The sequence below is a fragment of the Rhinolophus hipposideros genome, assembly GCF_964194185.1.
Source record: "Rhinolophus hipposideros genome assembly, chromosome: 3".
In the NCBI taxonomy this organism is placed as follows: domain Eukaryota; kingdom Metazoa; phylum Chordata; class Mammalia; order Chiroptera; family Rhinolophidae; genus Rhinolophus; species Rhinolophus hipposideros.
In genome coordinates this window covers 56,430,110-56,456,442 of record NC_138049.1, presented here as the reverse complement: position 1 = coordinate 56,456,442, position 26,333 = coordinate 56,430,110, and the positions used below count along the sequence as shown (strand labels likewise).

Sequence of the window (26,333 nt, the reverse complement as noted above, 5' to 3'; positions counted from 1 at the left end):
AATCCCACTTGACTAGAAAGATAAATAAATAAAAAAAGAAGAAGCAGGAGGAGGGGAGGAGGAAAAGGAGGTTGTCACTTCTAGGGTTAACAGATGTTTTTTGTAAGATTTTAGGTAAGATTAACCTTTTGCTCACAATAGGACTGGTTATTGGTTTTATTTTTTTACTGTCTTTAACTCAGGTAAAAATCAATACAGAGCGACACAAAGGGCTCTAGAGGGTCTGGCTACACCAGCTTTTGGTTTGGCTCCTGCACAATTCTACAACATGCTGAGGCTGGGAAGGATTAGCCTGCTTGTGTTGAGTAAACGATGATACTCAATAAACAGTTTCTGTTGTAAACCCCTTAGGATGTGCAAAGCCACACTAGTTGGCAATAGCCCAGATAAGCTGCAGAACCAGCTGTAATCTCATTTAGACCTGAGCTGATCCCTCCTGTCCTTTCATTCCACAGGATCAAAGCAAACCACTGAGGAGGCAGCTGTATTATAGCGGCTCTGCTTGCTGGATGCAGCAAACATTTCATAAATTCCACTCCTTGAAGCAAGTCTCTACCTAATCTCTACTCAGAGCTGGGACAATCAATGAATTTCTGAATTCATTAGACTGATTATTACAGGGTAACTTTTTCTCTTGGGAGAAATGTGATGATTCCACGCCAACTTTACAAAGGGCTCCTATTTCTGACCATCATTTTCTTCTTGAAGGGCCCAAATTTTCCCCTCCAACACCAAATAAAAAATGCTTTAATATTACTTAGGTCATTATATTTAATGCATACAGTATATGATGCTGAATTCCTCCAGATGGAAGAGCTGACTACCACTCAAACACATCCAAGCTGTAACAGTGGCCTATATTTCCATGCTTAGTGATCGTGGGGGGAGGAGGAATGGAGGGAAGATCAAACCTTACTGTGAACAATACCATCCATATATTGGACAAAAGTGGTATTCAGAAAAAATTTATAGAAAGCATTTCTGCAGTTCATCAGAGAATATTATTTAACATTTATTTGTAACTTTTCCATAAAACAGAACGCAACTTTTAAAGTGTTCCAAAATGAGTGTTAAGTATTTCAAAATAAGTTGTTTCTTCCCCCCCTTTCAATAGAACTGACACTTTACTATCTCATTCTACAGCAAATTTCCTTTAATAGAAATCTAAATTTCAACTTACAAAGCCTTAGAAAGCAGCCATCCCTGCCAAATTTAAGAGAATACTAACTGAATGTATAATGGGCATTGAAGAAGCAGGTATTGGGTGTCACATCACAGATCATTCTAAAGAGTAAACATGAAAGAAATGAAACTGAAAGCAGATGTGCATGGCTATATGTAAAACATCTGCAGTTAAAAAGAATCAATGAATAGTTTAATGCTGAATGCCAATAGTTGAGAGGAATCCTATGGAACATCTAGTCAGAGCGTTGGCCAAACTTTTTTGTAATATTTAGGTTTTGCAGGTCACATATTCTTGCCATTTTACAAACCTTTAAAAATGTAAAAAACAGTCTTAACTCAATGGCTGTACAAAAACCAGCCATGGGCCAGATCTCTTTAAGCAGCGTCTTAGTTTGCCAACCCCTTCTAGTGCAAACTACTCCTTTTACAGACTAGGGCACAACCTCAGGATCACCAGGTTCTTTTAACTAAGCAGCAGGTGTCAGCATCAGAATTCAGATCTACTGAGTCCCACTCTGGTGTTTGTCTATTGCCTCCTAACATATACCCCAATACTACTCCCAAAAGAAAATGTGTGAAGAATCAACTGAATTTCAGACACATCTGAAAAAGATAATCAAGACTGCGTGGGACTTATCAATCTAGAAAGCAATCTGGATCACACGTTAACTGACCCAATCCTTTCCTAACAAATGCTACTTTTAATGATTCACCTCTCTCCAATCCATTCTTCAGACATAAAAGGGCTCCATTTAACATAATCACATAACAGCGAAAGTGATAAATATCGAAATCTTAACTCTTCTAATATTTGCAAAATCCAGATCTTTGTAATAACAACACGATAGGAAACTGCAAAACTGTGTAATTAGACTTTAATTGTATTGTGAGGCATGCATTAATCACAAAGTTTAAGTACCAAGGATAGAATTATAATAATTCTGTAAAACAAATTTAAGCTAGCTAAGTAGGTCAGAACCACTAACATGCAACAGGAGACCTCTGGGAATTTATCAGTTAATGGCTATTTATGTGCAAATGAGTGCCCTCCAACCCTCCAAAATCCTGTGTAGCTGAAGGGTATTTCTGTTAACCAGGAGCACTGCTTAACTGCAGAGGCAGAAATTAAACCATTTTATTGGAATGATTTTTAATTCCTCTGGTTTTTTCTTACCACATGCCCTCCTACCTTTCTAGAAGCACAATTTACAGAACACATTTAAGAGGGGGGAAAAAAAAGATGGTTAGAGTTTTCAAAATTGGTCTCTCCTAATGCCCACATACATGTACATGTACACACACATACACACACACACACACATACCCTTCAGCAAAATTAAAGGAAAACATTTCATTTACTTCACATCCTCCAAAGGGGCTTACATGGTTTAAAAACTAAAAGCTTCAATACAAGCACTATGTTAACACTTTTTACAGTGAACTATAATAAAATAAAATTATATTTTATATCCTTATATTATTATCTAACAGAAGACAAAGAAATTCAATGTAGTTTGCCTATATGACAATTTTTCCTATGATTCAAACTATATACCTATCAAAGTATACTCTGAGAAGAGAGAAAAAAAGCTTTTTCTTTTTGTTACAAACAAAAACCAAAAACCCAACACCCTAAACACCTCATTTCTAACTTGCCTCAAAATAAAATGAAGCATTTGAATCTCTTCTGAAAGGGGTGGGGGATAAGCAGAATAAAATTTTAATAGGACATAAATATGGTTAAAAGAAACCACTCAACATCCATTCTCAGGACCATGCCAAACCTACTGAAGATGTAGTATAAACTGAAATACTGTCTAACTTTTAGATGTTAGGCGGAATAACAGTTATCTAAAATTACTCTTTTTAAAAATTTCATACAGCAGCAATCTAAAAGTTTTAAGTTGTGCTAACATTCCCTTGGAGTTCTTTCTTTCCTATCATTAAATGAGAAATAAAATATTTTATTTAAACCTAATGGTAAGTTAAAGGCAAGTAAAGGCCAAGATAAGACATCCAGTATCTCTAAAATTACAGTATTTTATAGCACAGGGGAAACCTCCGCACTTTAAACTGGAGTAAAAAAGGTACTATTTGTGGGAACCCAATTTTAAACACACAGGTAATAAAAATGTGTGGTCAATCTTTCAAAAAGATAAGAAAAAACATTTTATTCATCTTTCTGTAATTGAATTTTCCAGGGTTGTAAGTAAATTATAGCAGAGCAGATGATTATATCAAGTTTGCTTCTGATTAGTATGCTTTGGCAACATAACCACTTCTGGATTCAGAGCGCGATCATCAAAGGTAGCAAGTGCTCCACTGGACAATTATGTTTGCATATGAAATACGGAACAGAAGTCTCCAGCCTAATGCCACGTGTTATACTTAAATGTATAATACATGTAAGTCATAGGAATTAACATGCATTTATAGCCTTAAAAAAATTCATTACAGTCATCTGCTTTTAGGAAAAACACTGTGAAGTAGAAAAGATAAATTCTTACACAAAAGTAACCATCTGTTAAAGGTCATCATCTCATGTCAAAAGGCAACTCTCAGAAACTGTAAGCTCTGGGCTCTCATGCCCTTTGTGGTTGGGACAATACAGTGGTCACACCGGGGTCCTCCAGTCACAGGCACGGTCTCAGTCAGACCTCCTCTGCCAAGCACTGCCCTGGCATAAACAGGACCTTCTCTTATTGTAGAGACAACAGATATATAGTCGGCTTGCTGAAGGAGCACCAAAGCTAAAAGGCAGGTTCATTTTAGGACTATCCCCTTCCATAACTTCATGACAACATTAGGGGAGAAAGAGAACTGTGCGAGGTATATGAACATGATTGAAAATTACCTGACTCTGGGTGATGAACACACAATGTGATATATAGATGATATAGTACAGAATTGTACACTTGAAAGCTATATAACTCTTTACTAACCATTGTCACCCCAATCAACTTTAATTTAAAAAAAAATGTCACCAAGCTCTGCGTTTACATGGCTGAAACACACGAATGACAGGATATTAAAGTTTTTTGACACCCTCAGGGTATGAAGTCAACAGCACCAATGAGATAAATCTCAGACTACAGGATTAATTAAAAATGTTATCAGTCTGGAAGAAGTAGCCAAATCTAAAATTTCCATAATTGCTCAAAATGTTGCTTAAATATTATAGCCTAACTATACAGCAAGCACCAGCCTGAGTCCTCAGATCATCTCTTTCCTTTATTCCCTTTATTTCCAATCAGTCTTGACTTCAAAACTCTTTTCTACTATACTGTATTTTTGAAATTATTTTTATTTTTTTTAAATTTATTTTTGTATTATTAGTCTATTTTACCACAATGGCTTCCTACCTAGTTTCCTTGCCTCAAGTTCCCTTTGAATCCATCATATTACTGCCAGAACCATCTATATAATTATCATTCATGCATTCAACAAAGACTTACTAAGCAACACTATGTGCCGGGCACTTTAGCTGGATACCTAGTGCTGAAGATAAAAACATAAGACAAATTCCTTGCCTTCAAAAAGTATCCTTCTAGTGAAGGAGATGGAAAAAGACAGATGATGACGTTTCAAGTGATAAACACTCTGGGTGATACAAATATGCACAGGGTGCTCCAGGGAGGAAGCCTTTTCCTTGCTCTGCCTGGGGAGCCTGGAAATTCTTCGTGGGGGAAACTGCATATTTCACTTAGACCTGAAAGGAAATAAGTTTTCCAGGCAGAGAGAGAATCAAGAAATATTTCAGATGGGGAGATTAAGAGAAGTACCAGGTAATATCTTTTTCTCAAGGAGCTTATGATTCGGTCAGGGGAAAAGAGAACATGATGTATTTAAAGAACTGTTCTCATGTTGTCTCTCTACTTAAAACCTATAGTCCTTGATTTCCTCCTCACCCAGGTCTATACTCTTGCCCTAATTTCAAAGCCCTTCATAATCTGGTGTCATCTTTCTACTAAAGCACATATCCTCTTCTTTCATCAGCCTCTAAAAACATTTAACTCCTTCTAACATCCAGTTCTCAGATCACTCTCCTATCCTAGTATTTCCCTCACTTCGTTCAACAACTAATATAATGGCCATTCTTATATCCCTCCTCTTTCAAGAGGCCTTTCCTATCCTTTCTTCTGGTAGTCTTCCTTATTACGAGTGTAAATTCTACTTCTCCTACAATACCCAGCTCCAGTGCCACCTAGTTCATATATCTTTCCTAATTCTCTCATCCCATCCCCTCTCTTCCCTCTTCTCCAACTGAAGAATTACATTAATACCTTATAGCACTCATGACTTATTTTCACTTTGAACCACACTACATTTAATACATGTAGTTTATTAAAAAAAATAATTTCCGTTAGAGTCTGTATCTTTTTGCACACAAAGAAGTATTTCACTCTAGTAGAGCTCAATAAATGTTACTGAATGATGCCACTTATCGAATCACTATAATATCCCACTAATGGTTTTGGTATGGTGTGTGGTACTATGTAGCTCCAACTAGAAAATATTTGGTGACTCTCTCATGTCCTACCTAACACCAGGTAAGAAGACAAGTCCACATAAAACATCCAAAAAATATCTGCCTAGGTATTCATCTACCCTTCCCCCCCTCAACCTCCTTATTTACAGTGTCTGTGTAATTCTTCAAATCTTTCTTCCCTGCATGGGAAATGAGAACTCAAAGTGCCTGCAGACCCTGACAGACAAGAATGAAGCCCTCAACAAATACATGGTTTAGTAATGAACTAATATGTACTTGATTGTTATGCCTCTACCTAAAAAAAATATCACGTACAAAGTGGCCACCTCAGTATTTATTGACTGCGTTATTTTTTCTAACGTGTAACTAAAAATCACCAACTACTGGCCAAAGTCAAAATATTTGATAGTATTTGTAGTACTGTAAGTTGGTGCTTAAGAAAAGTCTTTCTTTCATATCATTCTCTTTTGTATTTTTATTTTGTGCATGCTACATAAAGCGGGGGGTGGGGGAGAACCAGCTCTACATAAGTAAAAGACATAATAAAGCTAATTAAGTAAAATTTAGTTTAATTATGCTGATGGTATAAATTATATTTCCATTTCATTTCTCAACTTTAAAAAGAAAAGTAAATTTACCTAAAAATATTAAAGCATTCAATATATAATTGGTAGTATTAGAAACACTGAAATAATCTATTCTAATCCTTTATCCATCAGATGAAAAAACTGAAATAGGGGGTTCAGCGAGCTCCCACTGGACTTACTGATTGAATCAGGTACAAAAAGACTTCCTATCACTTCACATTCCACCTCAATTTGCTTCTTCAAAGAAATGTAACTCAAATTAGTGATTTTTCTCCCAAAATAAATGTAAACACTGTAGTAATAAATACTCAAGGAGCTATAGAACATATTAAATATGCAAGACCATAGACGAATGTAAACAGGCAGCAATTTTAACCTACTTTCTTAATTTTGAAACTTCATATTAAACGTAAATAAAAGAACTAAAAGAAACTACAGGGTGAATAAAGGATTCTCCAACTTAGATGATTCTAAATAAAAGGCATACGAGACTAAAAGAGAAAAGATATATATGAAAATTTAATTGACTTCTTGGCTTCCTCACAACATCATCCCAATAGGAATAAATATACCCACCCGCTATGGACTGAATTGTATCCCCCAATAAGATTCATATATTGAAGCCCAAACCCTCAGTCTGACTGTATGAGAACTCTAAAGTAATTAAAGGTTAAAAGAGGTAATAAGGCTGGGGCCCAGATCCAATAGGATTAGTGCTATTGGAAGAGACACCAGAGTGCCCCCAGCTCCATGTGCACACAAGAAAGGTCACGTGAGTGCACAGTGAGAAAGCAGCCCGCTTAAAGCTAGGAAGGGAGCTCTCACTAGAAATCGACCATGCTGGCACACTGATCTCAAACTGTCAGACTTCAGACTGAGAAAATAAAATTCTGTTGTTTAAGTGACCCAGTCATTCTGTCGTGTTTTGTTACAGCAGTCTGAACAAACTAAGACACCATCTGTCCAAAATTTTAAAAATTTTATGTAAACAAATGATGTAAGTAAGCCCCTAGTGCCTACCAGTACTATTCTAAATGATAAATGCAGAATAGCATCCGCCAAAATAAGACATGACCATAACAGTCCATAGGAAAACAATGGAGAGATTGAACCATATTTAATATCTCTAAGTTAGGCAAAACACACTTGCTTTCCAGGAAATTAGGGAATATATGATTACATTTTATCACAAAACTTCCACTGTAATGTAATTCTATAAAGACTGGACCAGTATTTGATTCAATACATGAAATTTCTTATATTCTAGAGAACACCTACCATTTTACATGAGTGGTCTTCAGATTATATGAAATTCCATATTTATATGATAAACTAATGGTCCAAGTATTTCAGAATTCAAAAAAGAATGACTGAGTGGATATAAAAACTTGGAGGCATTAAAAGCTGGTTCCACTACACCATAAGCTCTACATTCATATACATAAAACACTTAAAACTTCTACACAACCAAAAAAATGTAAAATGCAAATTTCAATATATTTAAAACTACATGATGTTCATAAGGTCAATGTATTTAGCATATAGTTTGCTATGGAAAATTAATATTGAAAGACAAACAAGGTTATACTTAGTGAGAGGTCATTATAACAATTCCTATTCAAGGTTATATACAGGCTCTTCAAAAAAAAGTTATTTTATCATGAAATTGCTTTATTTTCCCCTGAAACTAGAAAAATAATTTTTCTTTCCCCACTTTTTCCTGGAGGCCTTCCTCCCACAGATTATCATTCTATTTCAACCTGGAATGGTCGTTGCCTGAACCAGGGTAAAACTGTCTTCTATCCCTGTACGATTTTGTGCTGGATTGTCCATTTCCTGAACCCAAAATATTTCTTGTTCTTGGCTAAATCCTTCATTTCCCTGAAGCACACATTCTTTAGCAGTACATCTCAAAAGTATAAAACTAAAAGAAAAAAAGGCACACCTGTATGCAGCATCTCTGGTATGACAGCATTTACATCAACTTTTAAAAATGCACAATGCAATACTACATATCGATTTTGGATTTTATTTTAACACATTAAATTATCAAAGTACACTGTCCTCAAAAGATCAAGTGTTTATCAAACATTTAAAAAGTGGTAGTTGGGTGGGATGGAGGGGATATTAAGGTTTCAAAGAATGGGAATAGAAGAAAAATAAATAATGTCAAAACAAGGAAATGTAGAAAAATACATCAATGACCTAGTGATGTAATTAACAATTCACTAAAGACCTTATATATGTTTACAAGTGATTGGGTTATTATTTTCATTATTAATAGAGGGAATGTGTTAAAGATGTGAAAAACAACTTTAAAACTTTTGAGGTGCTATTTATACAAGCACAAGCTGCTAAAGACATACAATATCTCCCTTCTCATTCATCTGTCATCGATCAGCTTCGTGACATAGTGTCAGATTTATGACCATATAATCATATACTTTACTTTGTATAGGGCAACCTAAGAGAAAATTCTATAAGTGACAAAGAAGAGTCTCTTTAACATTTGTCTATCTATTTCTTTGCATGTCTGTCTCACAACTGGGGAGCATTTGAGAACAATGATCTGATTCTATGCATCTCTATTTTCTCCAAAACCAGCACAAAGTTGACCACAAAAGGTACTTACTGGGCACTCAGTAAAAGTGTATTGACTGAAAACTACAGTCATTTCTGTTTCATGAACAGACACAAAATTAATACAGCCAGAATTCTCTAAATCATAAGGAACAAGGGGGGAGGAAGAGAGACATGATTAAAAAGGAATAATTTATGCTTTTACTTCAAAGATAAATAGTATGCTTTTCATGGAATACCACTGAACTGATCCAGAATGGAGCACTAAAATATCTTAATTTAGAGTGGGAAACTCTATAGCTTAAATTTACTTATAATACACATTCTTTCACTTGACTTCTCTGAAACCGATGGACAAGCAGTAATGAAAGCAATCATCACTAGGTACTCTGCTAGACACCTGACATTATCTCTTTTATTTTTCAAATCAGCTCTTTAGTATGTATTATTATACACATTTTACAGATTAGAAAAATTGAGGTTCAAAGAAATTACATGACTTGTTGAAGATTAAAGAGAAAGACTGTGGCAGAATCAGGATTAAATACACATTTGGAATCTTTTGAAAAATATAGTAATATTTTTTACTATAAGCAAAAGAAATTAATTATTCCATATGATTCACACATATTAAATGACTGCAGTGAAAATTTGCTCTGTTGGTTTTGATGCTGGATATATTAATAACACAAAATTGAACTACCTACCACTAATATTCCAGTTAAATAAACTGAGCAACCCAAAGTTTCAACCAGAATCTTAGAAAATCAGATAGGTACAAGAACCAAGCCAACTTAAAATCACATACAACTCCTAAATGTTCACTGGGATTGAATAAATTAAGGTTTATTATACAACAAGATACTATGCAGCCTTACACAATATGTGTGTGTAGAGAGATGTCTTTGATCGCTCATCGAAAAACTGAAGTTGCAGAAATTTCTGAGGTAAAATCTGACTTTTCCCAATTAAAATAAGAGAGGTGGTAAAAGAAGCACTGTCGATAAAATAAGAAGCAATAGCAGTTTAGAAAAATATTCTCCAAAGGCTTTGTGGAGGAGAGTTTAGGAGGAAAGCGATCTTTATTTTCTGCAGCATACATTTTTAAAATTTTGTATTATTTACATTCTTTAGATAATACAAGAATTTCGATAACATAAAAATAAAAAAGAGATGCATTGGAAACTCTCTAGAGCCTTCAAGTGCTTTAGAAATTATATTAAAAACTACTTTATATTTGTAATTAACAGTAAGAAAAAAAGGGCTAAAGAAAATGCAGGAAAATTCTTTTTTAAAATTCTGAGAGATGAAAGGTAATTAACCCTATTACCTGTCATTTCACCCCAAACTCTAGAAGTTTTTTATCATTATGTTTTCAATATACAGAACTACAGTTTTGTTCTAAAGGAAAAATAGTTTTTATTTTTCTAGTCTAAGGTTTTCTACTAGTTAAAAATTTGCTTCTGTAGGATGTAATGTAATTATGTATATATGTGTATGTGTATGTATAAATCCTGGATATAATTAAACCATGGCTCCCAATTTTTATTAGAAAAGAATTATATCTAAGATTCTATATTTTAAACCAAATCATTAATACACACATGCACGCACACAGACACACACGCACACACACACACACACACACACACACATCTTCCACATATAATCAAACATGTCCATACAGATCAAAGCCTCATTTGTGTGGTTATAAATGGCACCTGTGGAGTTGGGCAGCGCAATTTACACAACAGTATCCATGGACCCTGCCAAGATACACATAAAGACGTTCATCATATTTTTGTATCGGATGGCGAAAATTTCAAAACAGCATAGTTTTAACCAATATGAAATAGTCAAGTAAACTATGGTATATCCACACAATGAAATATCATGAAGCCATCAAAAATAATGTTGTAGATGTCATTGATATGAAAAGTCACTGATGATATATTAAGTTAAAAAAGTAGGCCACTAAACCCCAATTCTGATATTGGGGCCACCAACCCCAATTCTGATATTCAAATTGTATATAAATAGGACAAATCTATAAAGTTATAACAAAATATCAATAGTTCTCGCAGTATGGTGAGTTAAAAAAATCTGTACACATTTTATAAATTTTATATCATAAACATACAATAGCCTAATATTGACTTTTTAAAAAAATTACAACTGCAGAAATAAAATGAAACAAAAGAGAATCTCATATCCTAGGGTTTTTCTGGTTTTTGTTTTTTGAAATCATTTGACTTCTGGAAGAAATCTTCTCCTTCCATCCCACCCCCTTCCTAAGACGGAGATTTATGCAGCATAAGCTACATAATCATGGGCGTTTTTCACTTTGTATTTTTATCAGGTATCTTTCAAACTGTGCTAACACTGTGGTTGGTAGTCTGTTGTTAGATTTTGAAGATTAGCTGTTAGTAAAATGATGTTATTGATAAAAATACATAATTGAGAGGTCAACCAATCCAACTGAGGCCCCCTGAAAGAATACTATTCCAGGCAGAGTATACTGGGGTTTCTTGCCCTGGGTAGTTTCACTTCATAAATGGATTAACTCTTGGTTAACTAGAAAATTCAGGAACAATCAATTTCCTAATAATTAGTTTGTTTGTTGTTGTTGCAACTTACTATTAAGTATGCTCTAAAATACCATTTTCTTTGCATCCTACCACTGGCAACTTTTCATGACCAAAGTGTCCCAAATTCCTGGAAGTCTACAGAGGAGGCTCTATTCTTCATTATCTTTTACTGGTTTCCAGGAAAACTGCCAGTAGGAGGCAGCAACGACTGGCTGTGGCACCAGCAGTGGCTCAACTCTGCACAGTGGGTAGCTGCTGGCTTCATTCTTCTGTCATTATATAAGCAAGATGACACTGTTCTCTAATCCAGCCAAAGCTGATAAGTACCATCAACCTGTCACTTCCTACATTTCAAATTCTAACATCACAGCATCAAAGAGTTTTTACATTTCGATTTCTTTCGCTGGCAGCAGCCGGTAGCCTCTCATTCTCCCACGGTGTTCTAATGCTGCATTTGCACACCGGGGTTACTCCCAGACTGAATAGCAGGTCATCCCCTGCTCACTGAGCTCATCTGTGGCCCATGTGCTAGGCAATTTAGATCCAATCAGCCCTTATTTAGCTCAAGAGTAATGAGCAGCATAGTGACACAGACTTAAGCCTGACCCTCAGGACACTGCTCATCAAGCAGTAAAACTGTGACAAAATCATTCATCTTCCACCCGCTGGCAAGAAATAATACTCGCACTCACTGTATTACTTTTCAAGATAAAAAAAAAAAAAGTCCTGAATTTTCATGATGTGAGACATTAATTTGCAGAAAGCTGAATTCCCTTAAACCCCCCTGTTGCTATGAGCTCACCAGGGGGAAACAGGCCTTAGGAGACTGAAATGGAATAAAGAAAATTGCTCCCGCTTTCTTTTCATTTTAAATAAGCCTTAAATCTGACAAGAGATATCCTAAAGAGAGAAAAATATATATCTTGTAAGGTAAAGAAGAAACAATTGAAATTAAGAGTTCCAAATACTAGTTTCACTCTTTATATTTGTTCTTAATATTGTTAAAATATAAATAAAATTTGAAATAGAGCAATTACTCATCCTCTCTACAAGGTAGATTGAGAAAGGTTAGGAACTGTTCCTTATAGGCCAGATGGTGGCAAAAGTAAATTCCTAGCATAAAACAAAAACGTACTCTGATATTTTCTAAGAAATACATCTTAAGGAAAACGACTTTAGGATAATTGCCAGAAGATGATGGGGCTAGAAATATTTTTAAACTATAACGAATCTACTTTTCCCACAATTTATAGTGCCTTCTGAGGTTTCAGTAATCCAAAAAAATTAACAGGATAATTAAGAGATCAGTTTCCTTCCATCACTGACACATCACATCATTAAAAAACACATCTAGTAACTTACTTTACTATACTTATTAGACATAAATGCTTCAATTATTATTGCTTCCTCACTTGCTTTCTCTGAGTATTTCCCCTGTATAACCAAAGCCACAATGACGTTCACCTCACTGAATTTCTTTAGACTGGGTCCACTTATTGAAATCACAGTTTCAGGTGTTTTTACCCATCCTATAGTTGGAAAAGAGTTAACTTTAGCCATCCTGTCACAACTGGGATTTACCAGTCTTCAATATATTTATTATGACAACATGTCTTTGGTTTAAGAAACATAGCACTGTGTGGTGCCATGAAAGAGCACAGGGGCAATGCCTGCTCACAAACTCATTGCTGAATTTCATCCAAAGCTTCAAAGATCTGGGTGGTCTGCATACCTACGGTGAACCATGGGGTGCAGACAAGGAACCACAGTGCCATAAATAAGATGGAGGAAAGTAGCTTCCGTCTCACCCCAACATCTTTTGATTTATTACCATTTGCTAAAGAGAAACATTCCAGTGGTTGGTACAGAAAATAATCATGGCACTTCTATTCCCTAAACAACTGAGCTGATCCACTTTCAAAAGAATGAAATGTTTCCTTTACAGAGTATATTTATTTTGTCCTTGTTCTTTAATCCCGATGTTCTTCATCCCAATTTCTATTTGAAAGTATTTTCTCTGCCCTTACCTTCCCTCTTTTTCTTCTCTAACTATGAGAGGTGGCTTTATTGTTTCATCTCAGACAAAAAAAAAAAAACAGATTTTTAGTAACTTTGAGAACGGTGAATCAGAAGCCATAAAGCCCCCTTCACCTACTTCTTGAAAATAGGAGTACTCTTGGAAAGAAAATCTAATATAAAGCTCTAGTCATTTCTTTAATTTTGTAATTATTGGGAATCAGGGTCAAATATTAGATCTGACCTAAATTATAAGTGGAGATAATGAGATAGAGGCACAGAAAATACAAAATGAGAAGACAAAGAAAGGTAGGGAAGACTAAAACGTCCATGGAAACTTTGGTACCTCTTCTATGTACCCAACAATTTAAATTTCACACAGATGTGCCTTGCTGCATCTTACGCTGTGCTGGAGTCACTCAATAGGCCCTTTCAATAAGGACTCTTTCATTCTGGGAAATTATATTAAATTATTTCATTATTTTCTCTACTCCATTATTTCAGTTCTCTTTTCCAAATACCTCTTTTCTAACCCAATCCAAACACAGATGATCTCTACTTTTAGATTCAAAGTGTTCCTGTGGACTCAGACTTGATGGAGAAGTTCTTGAAACTCTCAAAAGCAAGGTAAAAATCTCAAAGGTCCACGTACTACTCCCCGTTTTTCAGTGGGAGAGGCAAAATAAAATACTAAAAGTGGTCCAAAAAATTTCAGCTAGAGTAGACACGAGTTTTATCTTTCAATAACACCAAAAATCTTTCAATTAATTGAGAAGAATGGACTCCTGTCATCTCTCTGGAGGTTCCTTCTGCCCATGGTGTTTAGGTGGCAATAAACATGGAGGTGAAATTCAGGTTATGCATTAAACCTACAGGCTGGCTGTACACAAACTACTATCTACTTTCATGCTGGATATAGGTTAGAATTGTTGGATAAGCAGATAAAACTTGGGGACGAGTTTAAATCATTAATAAATAATGCTGAATAATTTAAATAGTAAAATATGAAATGTGAAAAGGTGATGGTTTGAATAAACACCAAAGTACCTTTCTCCATTTTCTCAGTATATCTCTTATGTAATAAATACTTGAGTGCGTACCGTATGCGATGTAGTTAACTGGTTCGCTGATACACCCCAAGTGCCTATAATAATGCCTGCTATTACAGATGTTCACAATCCAACATTAAATCCAACATTAGTTGGATTTGTTAAATAATAATTTGTTTAATGAAAATGTATCTTATATAAAAAACAATTAGAACACAACACAGAAAGCAATAAAGGACATTAGAAAGTCTTAAGGAAATTCAAACAGAAGAGAGGTTATTCAAGATTGTGAAACCTATGTAACTTGACTAACCATTGTCACCCTAATAAACTTTAATTTAAAAAAAAGATTGGGGACACACAGACATGCATATGTTTCAAGAGAAGTCTGTAATCAAGAAAAATATTGTTCACATAAAATGAAGCCAATGAGCATGCATTGAGATCATGATGGTCCATGTCCTGGGTATGGGTGCAGCTTCTGAGTCAGTGCTGTCCAGCAGATCTGCTGTCCACTACGGTAGCTGTTGAGTACCTCATATGTAACTAATGTGAGGGAGGAGTTGACTTTTTCATTTGATATTCATTAACTTAAATTGTCACACGTAGCTAGTACGTATGTACAGCAGAGATCTAAGCAGGTGCTCACAGAAAGCCTAGAATGTGGGTATCATTTTACAAAGATGCAGCTGAAGCTGAGAAAAGATTAAGTGACTTCTCAAGATTGTCCCGCTGGTAAGTGGAGGAGGAGTGAGTGATCTGAACTCAAGTTTATTGACCCTAAAGCATCTGCTTTGTGTATAATATGCTGGAACAGTGGCAACTCTCAGACACTGCTAGGGGTTCCTTAAGAAGCAGAGGCAAAAAGCACAACTTGCTGCTATGGAATTATCTACTGCTGTTAGGAATTCTGGCTCCTCCCACATATGATGCTCTCTGATTCCATCTCTAGCTCTGATCTAAATATTTCTGACTTCTAAAATCGCCATTTCCTTCCCCCAAATCCCTCTAAGTCAGTCTTTTGTTCTGGGTTTGGTTTTCTTTTTTCCTTTTCTGTACTCCGCCCCCCGACTTCTGTGCCTAGTCTGACCAGCACTGATCATGTCTGACTTCTGATCTTGACTGTTACTTTCATTCCCTCTATTTAACCCTTTTCTAGTCACTGGTTATCACATAACTTCAGTTTATTCGGTCCTCAGATCTGGCCTGAACCTTCAACTAGCTCTGACAGGAAAATATCGAAAAAGGGAAGAAAGACTGGGAGATTTTTTGAGAACTAGTAGCTGCATCTGACTAAAGTAAAGGGGAATCATAAGAAAACGTTGCAGACATAGGTAAAGCCAGACTGTGAATGACTTTGAAGACAATGATAAGGAATCTGAAATTTTCTGTGTCTGTTAAAACACAGAAGGATATAAGCAGACTTGTTCTCCAAGAAGAGAAATGTGGCAAGAGAGTATGAGATGAGCACGCGCAACTACAGAAAAAATAAATAGGATTTCATGAAAATTTTTAAAATTTGCACTGCAAAGGACATCAGGAAAGTGAAAAGACAACCCAGAGAATGTGAGAAAATATTTGCAAATCATGTATGTGATGAGGGACTTGTCTAGAAAAATGTAAAGAATTCTTAAAATTCAATACCAAAAAGACATATAATCCAATTCAAAAATGAGCAAAGGATTTAAATAGATATTTTTTCTAAAAAAGACATAATGGTCAATAAGCACATGAAAAGCACATGACCAACACCAGGGAAATGCAAATCGAAACCACAATGAGATACCACCTCACATCCACCAAGATAACTACAGTCAGAAAGACACGTAACAATTATTGGACAATTACAGGATATGGAGAAATTGCGATCCTTATACACTACAGGTGGGAATGTAAAATGGTACACCGGAAATAGTTGGGCACTTCCTCCAAAGGTTAAAAAGTGTTACCATATGACCCAGCAATTCTACTCCTAAATATTAATATAGACCAAAGGAAAAGAAAAATATGTCCACACAAAACTTTTACATACATGTTCATATCGACGTTATTCATAATAGCCCCAAAGTGGAAACAAACCAATGTCCATCAACTAACTGAATGGACGAATACATGTAGTATAGTCATACAATGGATTATTTGGCAATAAAAAGAAATGAAGGACCAATACATGCCACAAAATGGATAAATCTTGAAATCATTATTCTAAATGAAAGCAACTATCATAAAAGATGACAAACATGTATGATTCCATTGATATGAAAGGTCCAGAACAGGCAAATCTATGGAAACAGAAAGTAGATTAGTGGTTGCTAGAGATGGGGGGTTGGGTCAGGGAAAATGGGGAGTGACTGCTCATAGGTACAAGGTTTCCTTTTGGGGTGACAAACTGTTCTAAAATTGTGGTGATGGTTGTACAACTGTGAAACTCTGAAACCATTAATTGTATGGTACATGAATTATGTCTTAATAAAGCTGGTCAGCAAGTGAATTGTATAAGTGATATATCTCAATAAAGCTGTTAAAAAAGAGATGGTTTAAGGAGGGAAGGCACTGGAGGTAGAGAGATTACACAAACATTCATAGTGGTCTGAAAATGAAGAAACGGGTAGTGAGAAGAAGGGATGATGAAGGAGACCCTTTAAAGAAGACATTAAAAACAATTCTCTCAAGCAACTTGATATAGGAAGTAAGGACATACATACATGTCACATTTCTACCTTTAAAAAAATATGTTCTTTTTCTATAGCAGCTCTTTACCTTTTAAGTAACAGAGAATCACAATTTCTAGCACAATTTCTAATTGTGAGGCAAAGTTCATGTTCCCTACAAACCTGACTTTGTTTTTAAGAAATCTGTTTTATTTACACATCAAAAAGCATTTATTGAATGGCCTCTATGCTAAAGGTACTATATTAGGAATGGGTTAAGTGCCAGCAAGGTAAGTCCAAACACATACACACACGTCCAATGAGACTGACAGACATAAAGTGTAGTATAAAGAAATGATTATAATATGGTTTCTTCTGAAAATAATAGTAACGATAATAACAGTGACATCTAACATTTACTGAACACTTACTAAGGTGCTGGGCACTGTGCTAACCACTTTATAGTCACTATTGCATTTAATCCTCAAAATAACCTAGTGAGGTAGGTGCTATTATCCTCATTTTACCAATAAAGCTAAAATTTGGACACATAGGTTTCCCTTACAATATTTTAAAGGACTGGCTTTGTACTTATGCGAGGAGAATTCATATCTTTGTACCAAACCTAGTTGGAGACTAAATAAATGACCAAAATATTAATTTCTTTACATGAAATATTAAGTAGATAACCTATGCTTTCGCAAAGTAGCCAAAAAACCTGCACAAACATTCTAAGTTAATAGGGTAAGAGGTTATATTATTGCATAAATTTATACATATGTAATACAAAGTGAGCTTACTATATATAAATTTAAATGTAGTAAATATTATAAATACAGTAAACACACTTTGCAAAATTCAAGCCTAGTAAAGAGTAAGTGAGGTTAAAATACTCATAGCATACATGTAAAATATCAGTTGAAAGATATAAGAAATATTTAATGATGAAAGAAATCTTTATATTTTATACATTCCCAAAAAACTAAGATTTATACAACATTCCCTTAGGATACTTACGCTTTCTCTGAAGAAACCAAAACTGGTATATGGATCACTCCTAGTAAGCAACGTAACTATTTGATTTTTTCAAAGAAAAACTAGAAATACATTTTTCTGTGAAGCATACTCATGTGCTCCCTCTCCCAAATTATTAAAACACTGCCCCCAAATTTGCATCAAATCAAATCAAAATCTGCATCAAATCATGTCATATATATGATAATAAAACTGCAGATCAGCAGATATTCTAGGCAATCTAGAATACACTTACCAAACTATATGCAAATAACTCATGATTCGATTATTTTAAAAATCCCCCAGTTTCAAATTTGTTTTGTAATAAACTATTCTTCAATAGCTAAAAGCTGTAACCCATTCATACCAATAGTATGTCCAATAACAAAAGGTGGAAAAGGTATGCATGCTGTCAAGAGTATCCTTTCTATTTTTCCTGAAAAATCCTGTAAATTATTTGGCATATAGTAGGCCCTCACGAGATTATTTCCTTTGTACTACCTTCTTCCCTACCTGGACAACCCCCAGTTCTCTCCCTGAATAAAAGGTGTATAATATTTTTTTGTTTAGAATAAATGATACCATGCCAGTAAAGGTTAAAATAACTATAACTATCGAGCATGGAAAATATTTGAGAGAAATGATAAACACAGTTCTTGTGCAAGCGTGCGCACATACTCACACCTACCCATCCCAAAAGTCGAAACAGATATATAACAAACAGATAACCTTCTAGGCTCATGGGAAAAGAAAAGGGATTTAAAAATATATGTATTTTCAAAATGTATTTTGAAGCCAAGGAAAAGAGTTTTAATCTTTTAAGGAGTTGTATTTGAGCACATAAAGTATCAAAAAAAGGTAATCCCTTTTGAACTATTTCTTAGCCTCAACATTTAACATGTTAGGTACGTTTTCAACTGCCTTTAGACTTCTTTGAAACTAGGCTCTTGTTTAATACAAAACAGGATGTCAGTTGATCAATATCCATTTGGCTTAAATTCATAAGTCCACAACATCCCTTACGTGGTAGAACAAACAGGTACAAAGCCTGAAAATTTATTGTTTCTTTTTAAACTCCAAACGATATTTGCAGATGCCAAAAGGCATTTTGAAATCACTCACCCTTACTTCAGTGAAAATGAAAAAGGGGATGGGGAGGAGGGAGAATCTCACGAGGCCTTGTACGTCAAGTTTTTGCCCAGAGCTAATTTTCATAGCTGTATTATAAAACCCTGAAAATGGAGGTTTAAAATGGAAATGCTGACAGACCCTTAACTATAGCAGCATGAATGGATATAATTAAAGAAAAGCTTTTGGCTACACCTAACTCTACAAATGAAAGACTGGCATTTTTATATTAACCTCAAATAACAGCAAGTGAGAACTAGAAATGTGATTCCAGAAAGGTAATGTACAATGTTAAAGATGACTGCTAAAACTGTTTGACATTCGAAATTTTAAATACGGAGGCATTTAGTTAACATAACCAAGTCAGTATTTTCATAATGCTACTTAATCAGCAATAAAGGACGCTCTGGTGAGCCATCAGCTCCAGTTAGCAGAAAGCGGCATATGAAGTTATTATTTCTTAACAGCCTAGAGGGAGCCTCTTCTCCCTTTAATCAGTGATCTTAGTTCCTGCCTACCTATAATTTCTCTACCTATAATAGTTATAAAATTATTACCCAATTCAACACATACACTCACACATCCTACACACATATTTATGCAAAGACTGGTACCTTATTCCCACCTGAATCTGAAAACAGAAGAGATTGCTAAAGTAAAGTATTTCATTCTTTCCCTTGTCAGAGATACAGCCAGGAATAAATATCATCAATCTATGTAACTCATCTTTCTCATCTAAACCAACATTCAAAGAATTTAGCTGTGTTCTTAACTTAAAAGAAGAAAAAAAGAAAGAAAGCTTATGCTTTAATTTTTAACAACTACCCAAAATGTCTTTGAACTTTCTAATAATATTAATAGTAATAATATTATAGCATACCCAAAAGAGTCTTATAAAAAGATATGCAATGAAGTTCTACATTTTGGATTAAGAAATTAGGAACACATCTCTATGATCAAATACCTAAAGGACTTTTTCTCATGCTTCCCCTCCCTGCCTCTCTTCCTTCTTTGTTCTTAAGGTAAACAATCCTGAATGATCTTTGGGGCCCTTCCTCAAAAGATCCCAAACTGAAAGTAAGTTTGTCCTGACAATATCTGCCTCGGAAGTGCTAAAGATTGATGGAATAAAACTAAACTATCCAAATTACAGCGACTCTTATACACTGTAATCAGTCTCGTTGAAGAGCTGTGTGCAATTACTACACAAGCTTCAGAAATTCAAAAGATGACAGTGAATAACGACCTGCAGTCTTGGTCAAACACTGACCTCAAACCTCTGTTAAAACTACTCTATAATTTGGAGAACAAAAGTTATACATAATTTGATATTCACTTATAGCAATTTTTAAAAATCATAGTTGAAGAGTATAAAACAAAACCAAAAATAAACATTTGTGCAAGGAATTAAATGTTATCAACATGAACATCTGTGTCCTTTTTTCACAGGTTAGTCCTAGAGATCAGCAAAACACTTCTTGCTCCTTGAACCAGATGACAGCAAACTATAAACTCAAACCAGTTCTAGTTAAACGATACTCCTAGTACAAATGTAAACTTGCTTTCACTTACATAATTGAAAGTCTCCATTACGCACTCTTGATGCCTACTTCCGTACTTCTGAATAGTGAACCTCGTGGATTAACAGAGATGTTTTCTAGTTTACAAGCAATATTTTTCAACATTCCTGAAACAGCTCTGGCGTTAATGCTAAAGGACTTCTACTAAACTAAATTTGAAGAGCAAATATTTGCTTTTATTATAAGTGAAATTTAAATGGTGGCAATGGTGTTAATAAGCGCAAAATAAATTATTAAAAATAAAATGTGATTTACTTGTCTCCACAACACTTTGTGATTCAATTTGTCCAAGTAACGACTCATTAAATGAGTATACTTTCAGGTTTGCAAACAGTTTACAGATTTCATTCATTTAATTATCTCCGAATTTATAACTTCCTATTTTACTGCTTTCTTTGTATTTCCATTTTGAAAGGCTCTCCAACCTTTAAAATAAGTCTCATGTTCCTATTACAAAGTTTCTGTTAACATTTTTAACAAACTTCTGTATTTAATATTTACCTCAGAATGCATGTTTTCTGAATATACCTCAGACATTACTGTAAAAATGTGAAAGGAAGCTTTCTCATACACTATTAGGGAGAGTAAAAACTGGTGCCAAATTTCTTCTGTAGGAAATCTGGGAATGTCCATCCACATTCAAAATGCACATACACCAATACATTCTTAGGAATTAATCTATGGATATACTTTCACGAGTACACAGAGAATGCGTGTATAAAGATGTGAAGTAAAACTCTGTTTGTAATAATATATAATGGTAAACAATACAAATATCCATTATTGGGAGACTGGTTAAATTAAATTTAGTACATCAATGAAATTAAACACTACAGAAGCTATTAAAAATAATTAGATAGGTGTCCACATACTAACATGAAAGCTGTCAAGGAAATAGTAAGTGAAAAAGGAGGCTGCAAAACAAAGATTATCCATTTTGTGTTTTAAGCCTATACGATGGAAAAAGGTCTGGAAGGTTCTGTAAGAATCCATTTTACTTTTGTGGAGTAGAACTAGAGCAATGTTTTCAACCTCGGCACCACTAAGGCTTGACCAGACAATTCTGTGTTGTGTGGGCTGTCCTGTGCATATGCAGGATGTTTAGCAGTATCTCTGACCTCTACACATTAGATGCTAGTAACACCGCCCCAGTTGTGACAATCAAAAACTTCTCCAAACACTGCCAAATGTCCCCAGAGAGACAAACTCACCCCTAGTTGAGAACCACTGTACTAGAGAATAAAAGGGTAAAGAAGAGAGGAACCTTTACTTGTCACCTAACACATTTTGTTCTTTTAATTCAAATAATGTATTTGCAATTTAAAGAAAAATTTAACAAAAAAGATCCCCCCAAATTTCTAACTGAAAAATCAAGTTCTTGTAGGATATGAATCTTTGTTTAAAAAAACAAAACAAAACAAAACAAAAAACCTTTGTAAGAAGCAATACAATAGTTAAGATGATTACATGGGACTTATCCATCTTTAATGGAAAAGGCAGAAGATATAGGGATTCTGCAGCTTGGTTTCCATGACTGCTTTTTCCCAAGATGCCCATACTCACTGCTTCATTTCCTACTCTTTTGCCCCTATACCTTTCGGGGGGCTGGAGTTCCTGATCACCAGGATGGTTTAGACCAACAACCTCCTCTTCTGTCTTATTTTGTATATTCAGAAAACTATAAATTAATCAACAATGGTACCAGAAATATGGAAATTTTGCCCAGGAAATTAAGGGAAATACTACTTACCAATTATTTAAGAATTTCACAATGAATTTGACACTTGGGAAAGTATATCTGCTAACTCTACCAGACTTAAAACAAACAATTCATGGAGAAGATCCAGAATTAGTAAGCTTCTTCCAATGAAGTTGGTTATTCACTTACTTATCCATCTATCCATCCATCCAAAAAATTTAAGTTCTTTAAGATTCTTGCTTTAATACAGCATACATTGGGGGATAAAGGGATGATTATCTGATGAGGAACTCTAGCTAAAGCTTTGGAACTTAAACTGATGGAGTAAATTATAATACATGTTTCAGTAAAGCCATCTCAGATATGAGCTCATGGTTTTGCTTAGAATATCTGAAACATTCCTCTAGATAATGATACTCCTTTAGGAGAGGCAAAAAGGAAAGGAAAGGTAAAAAGGCATAGCCCTGGAACTGTATCAGGAACTGCTCTGAGCTTAGTTTAATTTTATGTATTTGTACATAAGCTTTCTTTTAAAGAACTACTGTTTGAAACCTACTGATTTATGCTAATGTAGCAGTGAAACCAACTTTTCTCTCTACTTTTGGATTTGATGAGGATGTTAAAAAGAAAACTTGAACATAGCGTCAATATCTGATTGGTGACAATATGAAACAAATTAATAAACTAACACGTTACTGCAAAACATACCTGATTCTGGCCAGAACAGCTTGTAGAAAGTTCAATACTGTCCTGAGTTCAGATTCTTGACAAGCTCTGAGAAGCATACTAAATCCATCATTAAGCAGTTTTTCATGAGAAGCATGCAAGCAATGGCTAGTCTCAAACACTTCTTGAACACCATCAATATAGATAGAAAGAAGTATCCAGAGAGTATGTCTTTGTCCCATTTCATCATTCTTAGATACTAAGAACTCCTTTGCTTTCTCCTGGAAAGCACCTGAAAATTTCTCAGCCAAAGCACCAATATCCAGATTTTTCTGGGTGTACATCAAGAGGAAGGCCGCCTGACCCTTCCAAATGAGAGATGACGTTTTAAAAGCAGGCTTGAGGAAATTCAAGAGGTCTAAAACATGACTTGCTACATCTTCCACATCTGCAACAGCTGCTAACAGTAGAAAAAGGTTGAAAAAGTTCTGCAGACCAACTTCAGTGAGTTCTTCCATTCTCTTTTGATGGAATTTAGAATATATTCTGTAAAACATAAAAAATTGCTTTAATAAACTGTTGCATTCACAAAAATCCATCTTTGAAAGTAACATTTCGCTCAATATTCATGACATTTATTACTTTAAATTTTTAGCTACTTCTTCATTGTGCTGCTGTCAGGTCACTTTGTCTACTTAGAAAACAAATGAACAAAAATACCACTACCTTCAAATTTCTCAATGATGCAGCCAATCACCTGTAAATGAATCAAAGGATTCAGTGGCTTTCCCCAAAGGACAGTAGAAATGTTCTCTTCATAGAGTACATGACTTTTCCTTTTATTTTGTCCTCCATCACTTTTCTTTAAAAATTTTAATTGACAAATAGGAAAGAATATATATCTTTCAAATACAATTTGATGTGCTTTACAGAAATCTTAATAGGGCAATTTTATATAAAAATTTTCCTTAAACCCTTCCTCCCTCTACTCCTCGTAAGACTTGCTCTTGCTATATATTTATACCCTAAGACAAATCAAAGTGCTAGAAAAATTATTTTTACTTACAAAGAAAAATTGTTAGTGTTCAAACGTCCAAGACTAAAATTTAAAAATTGTTAGTGTTCAAACGTCCAAGACTAAAATTTAAAAATTTTTTGTCAATACTACTTAATTTTAATAGTAATGTACTTTTCTTTCATCATAAGGGATGAGAATTGAAAAAAATCATTCATCTTGAATCCTACTTAAGAATTGTTAAATTTTGAAACTACTATAATTAGTGTATTCAAGATAGAAATGACTAATGTTAATGAGCAGTTAAACTTTTATTTGTAAATAATAGAGCTGGTAAGCTCCTGAAAGTAAATATCTGTTTAATTATCTTTATCTCCTCCGTCATGCCCATATAGTGCGTGGTATATTAGTATTTTCTAATAAACAGACTTGTTATTGAATGAATTCCAATGATTTCTTTTAGCAATAAAGCGCTAAGTATTTTGTCTTCCATAAAATGATTTAAGATTCGAAGACAAACCAGCAAATACAACAAAGAAAAAAACCACTTTTTGAGCCACGTAATTATTGGGGGTTTAACAAAGTAGCTACCATTGACATTTTAAAAAGTATATTCTAAATAAAAAAAAATCCGAACTGTATGACTATAACCTTCCAAGAATTATTCACTGTGGGAATGAATCATAGGGATTTCATTTAGTGATTCTTGAGAAATCCCCGCCTAGAATAAGACGTATTCTGCCGCAAGAACTCCTACCCCATAAGCTGAGCAAGTGGTAGGTGGCAGATGTATGCATCAGAGAGCTAGAAAAAGGGCAAGTAGGCAAAGGAAGCAAGACATGGAAGGCAATTAAAAATCATACCCATGGAACAAACAAAACCCTAAAAAAAGAGAACACATGAATGTGACCAAAAGTTTATTTTACCACACCAGAAATGAAAATGCCATACTCCCCAAAGAGAACATTAGAGTTATTTGGTTCTATTACATTCTGGTTAGTTTTTATTCCAGAATGCAGGGCTTGTCGGATTGCTGAGCTCAAAGCACACGAAGTTTATAGGTTAAACCTATTACTCGCCAATGTAAAATTTGGAGAGGTTTTTCTACTTCTATAATTGTTAATAAAATGTATGCAATGAGTTATATAATAACATAAAAATTAATTTTGACAAGCAAAACAACAGTTGTCTAATATCCTTGCATTTAATATGTGAAATTTCAATCTTCAGGACTGATAAATAAATTAAAATCCTCCAGTTACAGATAACAGGTTTGCTCCTTACTATAAAAAATGGGCAGGCTCAAAAAGCTCCATATTTTGCCGTTCCACGTTAAGGAATACATTTTAAATGTGTAAGCCACAAAGACCTCCAAGCACAAGTTTAACTTAAACAACACAAACAGTAACACTTCTCCAAAGATGTCAATGGACAATCATGACAAAGAAAGATATGGTACACACCTTCCTTTGACTTGTTTCCAAGGATGAAGGCCATTGTTCTTCATTGCTTTCTTAATAACTTTTGCCAAAATGCAAAGGAAAATGGTATAACTACTTCTGGATTTATACAAGTTGTAATCTTGTTTGTCACAACAGCAGGTCTTCACCATTTCTAGCATACACAAGGGTGACTTCATGGTATTTGTAAAGCCCTTCAAAGGATGCCATGAAGTACTGAAGGAACTATTCTAAACGCAAAAAACAAACAAACAAAAAAGACAGCAAACAAGTGTGAAGTCCCTGAGTAAATAAAAATGGAATAGTGCAAATCCCAATTAGCTCAGTAAAAGTTTGACTTACCTTAATCACAAAAGTTACAGTCGTTACCACATATTCCCCCAAAATAATTCCATAAAAGCACAGAACATCAAGGGGTATTCAAATTCCTGGTTAATCCCCCCAAAATGTCTTTTTAACAGTTGGTTTGTCCAAATGAGGGCATAAACAAGACCCATATGTTGCATTTAAAGCTCTTTTATTCTTTAAGTCCCCCAACCTTTGTTATACCATTTATTTTTATATCCTGCCATTTATTGTGTAGAATTTCCTATATTCTAGACTTAACTGCTTGTATCTCCCTAATG

At 34.7% G+C, this 26,333-nt stretch overlaps 1 protein-coding gene across 1 annotated transcript in view; it reads right to left on the bottom strand.

Annotated features, from left to right (window-relative positions):
• MMS22L (MMS22 like, DNA repair protein) overlaps nt 1-26,333 on the bottom strand; it is a 113,565-nt gene that overhangs the window by 50,759 nt on the left and 36,473 nt on the right. The window contains exons 13-14 of the mRNA XM_081044935.1: nt 25,711-25,937; nt 23,275-23,778 (exon numbers count right to left, since the gene is read on the bottom strand). Of these exons, the coding sequence (XP_080901061.1) occupies nt 23,275-23,778; nt 25,711-25,937 (731 nt within the window). The remainder of the gene's footprint in view (nt 1-23,274; nt 23,779-25,710; nt 25,938-26,333) is intronic.